At 32.4% G+C, this 10690-nt stretch overlaps 2 protein-coding genes across 2 annotated transcripts; one reads left to right on the top strand and one right to left on the bottom strand.

The window, feature by feature from the left end:
• Positions 1-425: 425 nt before the first annotated feature.
• LOC136233696 (xyloglucan endotransglucosylase protein 1-like) lies at positions 426-1461 on the bottom strand. The gene is made up of 3 exons (XM_066023406.1): positions 1279-1461; positions 869-1065; positions 426-768 (listed from the first exon to the last, which is right to left on the bottom strand). Exons 1-3 carry the CDS (start codon positions 1330-1332, stop codon positions 426-428), a joined length of 594 nt encoding a protein of 197 aa, XP_065879478.1. The 5' UTR covers positions 1333-1461.
• Positions 1462-8442: 6981 nt separating this feature from the next.
• LOC136232765 (xyloglucan endotransglucosylase/hydrolase protein 24-like) lies at positions 8443-9842 on the top strand. Its single transcript, XM_066022158.1, has 3 exons — positions 8443-8744; positions 9176-9372; positions 9459-9842. Exons 1-3 carry the CDS (start codon positions 8457-8459, stop codon positions 9817-9819), a joined length of 846 nt encoding a protein of 281 aa, XP_065878230.1. The 5' UTR covers positions 8443-8456; the 3' UTR covers positions 9820-9842.
• Positions 9843-10690: the final 848 nt, after the last annotated feature.

Raw genomic sequence — 10690 nt, 5'->3', positions numbered from 1 at the left:
TTATCTTTGGTGTTTGATGGATCATGTATTTTCTATTTAAAACTCAAGCTTTTCAGTTACATTGTTTTTCTAAATTTGATTAGGGATGATGCAAGGATGATAGAAATTCCTTATTGTATAAATACTTATATGTTGTTCATGATTAAATACAATGAAATAGTTCAATCTTAGAAAAACAACCTAGATTTTACTTGTACTTTTAGCAATTATAAATAAATATCCATTTACAAATAATGTAACTTCACCAAATATATCCCCTCCATGATTGAAGCAGATTAGTAAGTTTGTTACAATAAGACTATGTGAAACCACAAAATAAAATAAAAAACATCTACAAAAATACGCATATAAATCACTCTAGATGCCACAAAGATTTCAAATAAATTAAACATTTCGAATGTCATATTCAATTTCCTTCAACAGAATTAGAATCTTTTCCCACATTCATGAAGGTGGCTACGACTCTTGTGCCTAGCATCAGTGCAATAGTTGTAAATGGTATGAAACTTTTGAACCCATCGAAGCCATGCTCTATCCTTGGGACCAAGTCCTTCAGTTAGCCATTCCTTTGATCCAGGAGAATCCTTAGACTGGATATTGAAATTTCTGTAATAAGCAGTGAAAGGAGCCTTGGTCCAGTCAGTTTTGATTTTCCCACCTCTGGTTGCCCACTGCTCTGCATCCCATAAGGTTGAAAAAACTTTCATAGGCTTTGTATTTGCGAACGGGACACCTTCTTTTTCTTGATTCTCGAACACTCTTATTGGCCTTCCACGAACAAACTGCATTTAAATAACCAAGTATCAAAACCTCTTAGATTAAGTGATCGAATGTTTCAGAAAAGATCTTTTTGGTTAAGATATCTTACATAATGCGTTGAGGGTTCCATGTAATAGAGTAAGTGTGATAATCCTGAGATGGATCAAACCAAAGCCGAAATTCTTGCTCCCTATTTCCAACACCTTGCACGAAAATGTTAGTATGGAGGGTATAGGGGCTTCCACTTGCATTATCCAAGAACTCAAAATCAACTTCATCGTGGAATTCCCCTGGATCAGACGATAACTGCAACCAAATATATAATTGTTTTACATGTATATATGTAATTGCAAATGTAACCTAAGAGCCGATAAGTGCTTGATAAATACTAAATACATGATAAAAGTTCTAAAAGTCAGGGAAGGAGGCAATTAGATGTTTGATAATGTTGTTATACAAATGCTACTTAATTAACATATCATAACTCATTTTCAATAGCTAACCGTCTCGTTAACTTACATAGAAAGTGGTGACGGTGCCAGCGGAGTCACCCGGAATGAGTTTCATTTGCATATCAAACCTTCCAAAGAGGTATTCGGTATTGGATTGGAAACCAGAACCAGAGGACTTATCGAGACTAAGTGAAATTTCATTTCCTCCGTCAAGTAACTTACCTCGACCATCTCCCCATGTTATGTCAATATCTTTCATACTTCCATACGAACTACTCATAGCCAAACTCAATACAATAAACGTTAGTGCAATATTTAATCCCATGTTTTTTGCTATTGGAAATAGAGGGTTCATATTTTCTTCTATTCCCTCTCTACTTCCTTGTTGATTTGTTCTACCTCTTCAACATTTGTTTTTATTTATAAGAACATGCTAATCTTCTATAACTAGTTATGGATTGTATTTTTTAGTTAATATATACCATTACTTAATTAGGTACAATGAGAAACTCGTAATGCCATACAAAAGCGGTTGTTTTTAATAGTATTCATGCTAAAGATAGACTTGGCTATATATTAATAATGCAATAAATTACAGATAAAATATTTGGGAGGATGAAAAAAAGGTAAATAAAGGTTATCCTCATTTTAATATGTCCAGGTAAATAATTTATTAGTCATTCTTTTTTACCTAACACACTATTTATTCTACTTATTTTAAAAAATACAGTATAATGTCTCTATCTTTTGTCAACATTAACTCTTTGGTTATTCTGTCAAATGTTAACTTTGATTGAGATTTTCATAAACGATTTACATTTGAGATATAATGTGTTTCTAAACAGCAATTTACAATGAAGAAGCGGACAAGATAAGGGTAAACTACACTACACCAATGGTACCTGAACTTTACATAGTTTACACTTTGATATCTAGATTACATTTTGTCCCAAAAATATACCTGAAGTAACGATGTCCGGACAATTTAGTATATTTTTACCGGTCATGATCGGTCAACGCGAGTTTCATAAGTTAATTACATTAATGGTACCCGAACTTCACCATAATTCACACTTCGGTACCTAGATTTTATTTTATCCAAAAAACATAACAGAAGTAAAGGTGACTGAAAGGTTTAGTTCATTTGATCGGTTAGTGACCGGGTAACATGAACTAAACATTGGGACACACCATACACTCAATTAACATAAAGTTATAATATTGTCATTTATGAGCTAAATGACAGTATTATAATTTTATGTTAATTGAGTGTATGATTGGTCTCAATTTTTAATTTAAAATGGTCAAAGTCGGGTTGATCAATCACTGATCGGTCAAATATACTAAAATATTGTGTCATCTTTACTTGAAGTGTATTTTTTGGATAAAATGAAATCTATGTACCAAAGTATGAATTAGGGTAAAGTTCAGGTACCATCAGTGTAATTTACTCATCAAAATCGCATTGATCGGCCATTAACCGGTAAAATATACTTAATTGTCCGGTCATCGTTACTTCGGATATATTTTTGAGTCAAAATGTAATCTAGGTACCAAAGTATGAATTAGGATAAAGTTCACGTACCATTGGTGTAATTTACTCGACAAGATAATTATAATATAATGGACAAATAATAATAATAAAATTGAATTTTTATTAATAAAAATTTAATATTTCATTTTTACAGATATCTTTCTAACCATTTTGATTTTATTGCAGTAAAATTTTGTGGAATCCGAAGGTACGCTCGTTAATGTCGGAAGTACTCTCGAGTCCTCCCTTTAATCCGAAGGCTGCTTTGATATTCCAGAAAATTCGGGAATATTTTTTTAAGTGACAAATTCATTTTATTCCGATTATGAATCCTCATATTACAAGATCGCGACATTATCCATACGAGTCATACGCAAAGTGCGTTCGGGTCCAAAAACAGGCCAAAATCCAATCCAAATCTGAAATAGTCCAAAATCAAGTTCGGGTCCACTAATTCAGTCCAAGCCCAAATTGTGTCGGGCCACTCTAGTCTAAGGCCCAAAGTTGAATACTCTTCCAAAGCATTTAAAATCACTGGTTACATTTTAGCAAAGCAAAAGATCAACAGATTCTTCAAAGCAAAAACAGAGTTATAACTCTTATAGTGTGTCACTTTTCATCACATCCTAGGTTTACAAAAAAAAAAAAAAAAAATTTGAGGGTTTCAAATGACTAAAAACCCAAGTTCAGGGATGTAAAAGATGAAACCAAAACCTCAAAAAAAAAAAAAAAAAAAAACAAAACAAAACCAGATCATCAGAGTGAAAAATCAAACACTACATGTACAAACTAAAGCCTTGCAAACCCTTTAGGCAACCACAGAGAGTAGAGAATTGCCTAAAACATGAAGAGAAGTTGGTAGAGATAAATCGTTTAACTCTTGAAAACTTACTCCCTTTATTGTTGGAGTGGCCTGCAAAACATGAAATGTAACAATTTAAAAAAGTTCATATAATAGATTACCGAACAACAAATCAATCAACAACGTTGTTAATGGATTACAAAAACTTTCACCCTAATTAGTCTATCAAGCTCAACACACTCAGAAGAAAACTACACCACTCTTATCAAAAGGCTAAGAAGAAATATGCATTTAAAATTGAAAATGAAAATGAAAAAAGAAGACTTATAAAAAACTTGAATGTGTTTAGTAAAGTCTTACATGAGAAATGCTTCCATGGATTCAACTTTTTTTTTTTTAGTAACTGCATTCTGGGAGAAGGCTGAGAAGAGCACGGAGAGAAGAGGGAGGAGCGGTTAGGGAGAAGTCTGAGAAGAGGGAAGAGAAAATACAAAGGAGTGCTATTAGACTGAGTGAGTCGTCTAACAAACAAAGATCGTATTGCTCTTCGATATCTGGTAATGATAATGAAGCTATCCAAGGGTTTTGAGTTTGATGGGCCAAGAAATAAGTCCACTGTAACATAAGTACAATGAGTCTCTTGAATTCATCTATTTAATTTTAAGTAACGGGTCTTCAATGAATTTAAGTTTAAGCAAATACGGTAGAATGTAAAATTAAAGTAAATAGATATATATTTTTCAATGACACTTTTTATAAGTGCATTTAAAAAAAAAAAAAGTGTTGGTACAAGGGTATTTTTTTATAGTGCATCCCACATCACCCTACAAAAACACTTTCCAATAATAAAACACTTCCAATAAAAATTGCTCTCTAATTGTTGGACAATTTCATATTATTTTAATGGATCTCACACGTCATATCACAATTTATTTTCTTTACTTTATTCCATTTATTTTTTTTATTAATAGTATTTATGAATATTATGTTATTAATATTATTGAATAATATGAATACAATATATTTATTAATTGAATAAACATTAATAATTTGATAAAATTTTTAATTTGAATTAAAAATTTAAAATCACTCTTATAAATATTCGTTGAATAAATTATGAAAAACGAAAATGTAAAATATATCATAGATAAAAAAAAGCATACATTTAAAAAAACATCGAACAAACTTAATGCATTAAATTAAAATGATAAAATGTATAATTAAAAGATCGAGATCTAACAATGATCAATCTGTTCAAAACATTGATGTTGTTTACTCTAGCCACACTGAAATATGTGTGCCATATCTGTAGATCCACTGAAGTGACTGCTTCGAGCATGATTGTTAGACATCCCATGATATCATCGGGTGTATTTCTCTTTCCATGCAACCAGATAATTCTTCCACTCCCCATGCATATAATCAAGACTACCAAGCATACCAGGAAACTCATGGTGTTCCTCGTAAATCTGAATCAAACAATGGAGATCAGCATCATTAGGTCTCCTTATATACACATGTCCATACACTTTGATATCAGCACGATAAAATTTTCAACACGTTATAAAGTCGTGCACTCACTAATTTTGATGTATTCATCAAAAGCATCAGCGGGAGATCCATAAGCAAGTATGCACATAGTTGTAATGCATTTTTGTGATGGACTAAGTTCGTTCCTTTTTGCAGCATCAAGCTTCTGTTGGAAATATGTTGTGTGGTTCCCTAGGTCATTCACTATACGTTCTAACAAATTTTTACTCATCTGAAACCCTCTACAAAATAGGTCCTTCGAATAAACTAGTTCAGATGAAAATTAGTCATTGTATAAATGTTCTGCAACAGCTTTAATTCCAATCATGTTTCACAAATTTCCTTTGTCGAGGTTCTGATGGTTGATTTGTTTATTCAAGTAAATAGAGAGATATTTGTTCATCCTCCTCCATTATTTTGCTCATCCTCTCATCTTGTGTCATTATTTTTGTACTACTATCAGACGACATTTTGGTTTGAAATTGTGTTGTTTTAAGAACTGTGATGTTATATAAAGATGTCGTGTATATTTATAGAATTGTAAGGTAATCAAAATTTGATAAGTCATTGATGAATGTAATAATGACATTAATAAGGTTGAAATTTCATAATGACAAAATGTCATAGTAACATTATATCAAAATTGACTCGAAATGTTCTACATAATGCCATAATATCATAAGGGTAAATTATTTCATAGTCTCCGCCTTTTACGTAACACATTGTTTAGTTCCTCTATTTTGAAAAACACACTATAAGGTCTCTATCTTTTATCAATATTAACTCTTTGGTCATTTTGTCTATTTTTTGATATTTAACCGAGCATATCTTAGTTTTCAGGACAATCATAGTATGATACAAAATGGTCATGTTACTCTATTGTTTTATTTCTATCTGTTTATGCCAAATATATCGGTTAAAAATCTAAAAAAAAAAAAGGCAGATGAATCAAAAGGTTAACATTGAAAAAAGACATGGACCTTATAATGTGTTTTTCAAAATAGGAGGATTAAACGGTGTATACAGGTAAAAAGGAGAGGACTAATAAATTATTTATCCTATAAGATTAGATATTATATATATATATATATATATATATATATATATAATTAGATTTATAATATTCTATATTATAAAATCAAATAAATATCTTTAGTTAAAACTTCCAATAGTCAAAGAGCTAAATAACAATTTAAAATTAAATCTGTCCTTGTAGAGTGTTTTTATCTTCTCTATTGAGACGTTCCTCACCCCATATTGTGATTCTGCTCGGGATTATGACATGTTTAAGATGACACTGTCATGGATTGGGCTGGGCAATCCATGCACAATTAATGTCCGTTAGGACTTGATGTATGCCCATAAACCATTGATCATCTTTCTCATGGAGACAATGGTAATAATGATGCTCATCTACGGGATATGGAATCGAAACACGATGATATGGGAAAGTAAATGGCTACAACCAGCCTAAATAGTCACAACTTCCAGGCGGGAGTTTGTGGATTGGCAGTCCGCATAAAAGTTCCACTCGAAACCTCCTCGCGTCTTCGGTCTCGTTTACGATAAGTGAAAGAAGCCTACATTGGGTTCCCTGTATTGCAATATGGATGTAGGAACGTTTTAGAATAAGACTGCAATTCGATTGTCTTTCTCCTTTGAGATTCAGAAGGGCAATACTTATATACTCATCATTCTCCTATTCCAGGATGTACTAAAACAGTTATGACAGAGGCAACAACTCGGGACGCATTATCGTGGATTAAATTTTTAGGTGGAAGTAATGTGGTAGTTCAATCAGATTGTCTTTCGGTTGTTCAAGTCATTAATAAAGCGGGTCATTATTTATCATATTTGGCTGATGTGATTCATGAGTGTGTCAATTTCATTAAAGAGTTAGATAACATGTCAATCTTTTATGTCAATCGTTCAACAAATTCTCTAGCACATTGCTTAGCTAAGGCAGTAGTTTTTGTGTTTCGTGGAGTGTGGGAATGCACACCTCCTTTCCTTATCGATGTATTGGTTTCAGATTTAATTTAATGAAATTTTGTTATAAAAAAATATCTTTAGGATAATATTTGTTATGGTTTTATATTTAAATGGAAGGATAATATTTAATTCGGAATTAGAGATTTATCAAAATAAAATTTGATTTTGTCCCTCCCAATGGAAGGATAATATTTTGTCACCAAAGGGGAAATTTGTCAATTGGTTTTAATTAAATAGAAGCCATAATTGGATTTATTAGTCTTTCATTTTAATTTTAAAACTAATAAGGATTAAGTAATAACAATATTAGTTATTTTTCGTAACTCAAAATTCAATATACAATGTGAAAGGAAGAAAAGCTCTAGCCTCCATTTGCTTTGTGATTTTTGGCCAAGCCTTGAACGAAGGACTCTGGGTTTTTGTTCTTCGTGCTAGCACACAGACTCTGACTCTTGTTCTCACATGTGTAATCATAAAAGGGACTGCCAGTTGTGGTTTCTGATCTCGTTTTGATGTGAAGCGAATAACTTCAACAAGAATATCCTTTAATCCAAGGTGCAAGGTAATTTCGATTTCTGTCCATTTCTTAGATTCATGTGATACTGTTTGGTTATTAAAAGTGTTATTCCGCGTGTTTTTAATTACACTTAAAACGTAACAGTCTTCTCCTATTACTTTAGCTTCTTCCTCTTCTCTTCCCTCTTCCTTCACAATCCCATATTATCTCTGCTACTTCAACTCCTCATCCTATTATCAGAAGGTCAACTAGGACTCATAATGCCCTTATTTTGCTACAAGATTATGAGCATAACTCTAATCATCCTCTTACTATATCTCATGTTGCCTTTACTGAATCAACTCTTGTATTTCACTACTTTTTGTCCATATGTACATAAGTCAAACTCGATATCTTTATTTTAAAAAAAAAACTTATATTGAGATTTCTAATTTAAGCGACTTGAAACTCTTAATACTCAAACAAACTTTAATTAGTAAAATTGTCATATTTTCTATTTATTAAATTAAGGATTGTGTGTTATAAAGCCTAATTAAACTCGCAACAAATTTTCCTTTAAATATTCTATGGACATATTAAAATGAGGATAACTTTTATTTAGTTCCTTTCATCCTCCCAAATTTTTTATCTGTAATTTATTGCATTATTAACATATAACCAAGTCTATCTTTAGCAGGATTATTATTAAAAACAACCACTTTTGTATGGCATTACGAGTTTCCCATGAAATCTAATTAAGTAATGGTATATATTAACAAAAAATACAATCCATAATTAGTAATTGAAGATTACCACATGCTTATAAATAAAGACAAATGTTGAATAAGCAGAACAGATCAACAAGGAAATAGAGAGGGCATAGAAGAAACTATGAACTCTCTATTTCCAAGAGCAAAAAACATGGGATTAAATATTATAGTAACATTTATGGTTTTGAGTTTGGTTGTAAATATTTCGTATGGAAGTATGAATGATGTTGAGATAACATGGGGAGATGGTCGAGGTAAGTTACTTAATGGAGGAAATGAAATTTCACTTAGCCTCGATAAGACCTCTGGTTCTGGTTTCCAATCCAATAACGAATACCTCTTTGGAAGGTTTGATATGCAAATGAAACTCATCCCAGGTGACTCTGCTGGCACCGTCACCACCTTCTATGTAAGTTAATGAGACAATTAGCTATTAAAAATGAGTTATGATATCTTAAGTATCATTTCTACAATAATATTATCAAACATCTAATTATCTCATTCCCCGCCTTTTAAAACGTTTATCATGTATTTAGTATTTGCCAACTGTTAGGAAATAATGCAATTACGATAAACGAAATACAAACAAACACACAAGAATCGTTTACCCAATTCGTGGGGACACTACCAAGCCATGATATTTTACTATGATTTTAGAGATACGGATTACAAAGAAAGAGAGTATATTTATACTCCTCAAGAAACCCTAATCGCCCAATCTTGGATCTCTGAAGTAGATCTATAAGTCTCCAAAGACCAACACCAACCACTTATCAGCTGTTAGAATTACATTTGCAAAGGTATATATATACATGTAAAACAATTATATGTTGGTTGCAGTTATCGTCTGATCCCGGACAATTCCACGATGAAGTTGATTTTGAGTTCTTGGGCAATGCAAGTGGAAGCCCATATACCCTCCATACCAACATTTTCGTCCAAGGTGTCGGGAATAGGGAACAAGAATTTCGACTTTGGTTTGATCCAACTAAGGATTACCACACTTACTCTATTACATGGAACCCTCAACGCATTATGTAAGATATCTTAACCAAAAAGATCTTTTCTAAACCATTCGATCACTTAATCTAAGAGGTTCTGATACTTGGTTATTTAAATGCAGTCTGTTCGTAGATGGAAGGCCAATAAGAGCGTTCGAGAATCAAGAAACAAAAGGTGTCCCATTCGCAAATACAAAACCTATGAAAGTTTATTCAACCTTATGGGATGCAGAGCAGTGGGCAACCCGAGGTGGTCAAATCAAAACTGACTGGGCCAAGGCTCCTTTCACTGCTTATTACAGAAACTTCAATATCCAATCTAAGGATTCTCCTGGACCAAAGGAATGGCTAACTGAAGGACTTGGTCCCAAGAATAGAGCATGGCTCCGATGGGTTCAAAAGTATCATACCATTTACAACTATTGTACTGATTCTAGGCGTCGTAGTCGTAGTCACCTTCGTGAATGTCGGAAAAGATTCTAATTTCATTGAAGGAAATCGAACCTCGAAATATATGACAAATTATACAACTTTGATGTATCTTCTGTAAACATTATAAGTATTTATACATACAATAGCTCTGACCAACTATCATGCGCTCACACATTTATTATGCCCCTTTGTGTCACAATCGGCTAAGATTTATTTAATTAGGGCATGTTTGGTTCACGGTTCAATATTTGTTTTTGCTGTTGTTATTAGATTTTTGTTGTTGATGTTGTTAATATGTAGTAGAGTCAGTATTAATAACATGCACCTTAATGTGTCATTCACCGTTAGATCTATGTTTATTAGAATTCTAAGGTTGGGATTCAAAGCATCATAAGACTTAGTTTTAATAAGTCTAGATCTAGTGAATTACCAAATTCACTTGGTCATTAAGGTGCATGTGAACATTCCTAGTAGTAGATGTTAGTTGACTTTTCTACTAAAAGCATCCATTTTGAAATTTTATCAAATACTTTTTTATCTCATGTTTAGAATTAAAAAGCAAACAATAGTTTTACAAACTAGAATTAAATGAGCACTTGATCTTGGTCGATATAACTAAGGGTGTTAACGAGTCCAAATTGCTCACGAATTATTCGAGCGCATTTTTATCAAAGCTTCGGATGAGAGGGCTTAGTTCGAGCTCAATATCGATTTGAGACATTAACAAATCAAGTCTAAGCCTAAGCTCAAGCTTCCTTAAGTTCGGCTCGTAGCTCGCGAACAATTTTGATTCTAGTTAATTCATTATATTGTCATATACTCATATTTGCAGTTTATTAGTGAGGATCACCAAAAGAAATAATTATTCCCATTCCTTAGCTTTTGGATTGTGTTATTGGTCCTATTTGGCAAGTTGAGTTCA

This window comes from Euphorbia lathyris, chromosome 6 (genome assembly GCF_963576675.1).
Source record: "Euphorbia lathyris chromosome 6, ddEupLath1.1, whole genome shotgun sequence".
Classification (NCBI taxonomy): domain Eukaryota; kingdom Viridiplantae; phylum Streptophyta; class Magnoliopsida; order Malpighiales; family Euphorbiaceae; genus Euphorbia; species Euphorbia lathyris.
The sequence above is the reverse complement of the archived record's forward strand: the minus strand, read 5'-3'. Positions and strand labels throughout refer to the sequence as shown.

Excerpts from the sequence above, each read along its gene's own strand:
- LOC136233696 (XM_066023406.1), bottom strand. The coding sequence starts at position 1,332 with ATGCAAATGAAACTCATTCCGGGTGACTCCGCTGGCACCGTCACCACT. Across the intron at positions 1,066-1,278 it reads GCACCGTCACCACTTTCTAT|TTATCGTCTGATCCAGGGGA; the intron begins GTAAGTTAACGA and ends ATTTGGTTGCAG. Across the intron at positions 769-868 it reads TGGAACCCTCAACGCATTAT|GCCAATAAGAGTGTTCGAGA; the intron begins GTAAGATATCTT and ends TGTTCGTGGAAG.
- LOC136232765 (XM_066022158.1), top strand. The coding sequence starts at position 8,457 with ATGAACTCTCTATTTCCAAGAGCAAAAAACATGGGATTAAATATTATA. Across the intron at positions 8,745-9,175 it reads GCACCGTCACCACCTTCTAT|TTATCGTCTGATCCCGGACA; the intron begins GTAAGTTAATGA and ends TGTTGGTTGCAG. Across the intron at positions 9,373-9,458 it reads TGGAACCCTCAACGCATTAT|TCTGTTCGTAGATGGAAGGC; the intron begins GTAAGATATCTT and ends ATTTAAATGCAG.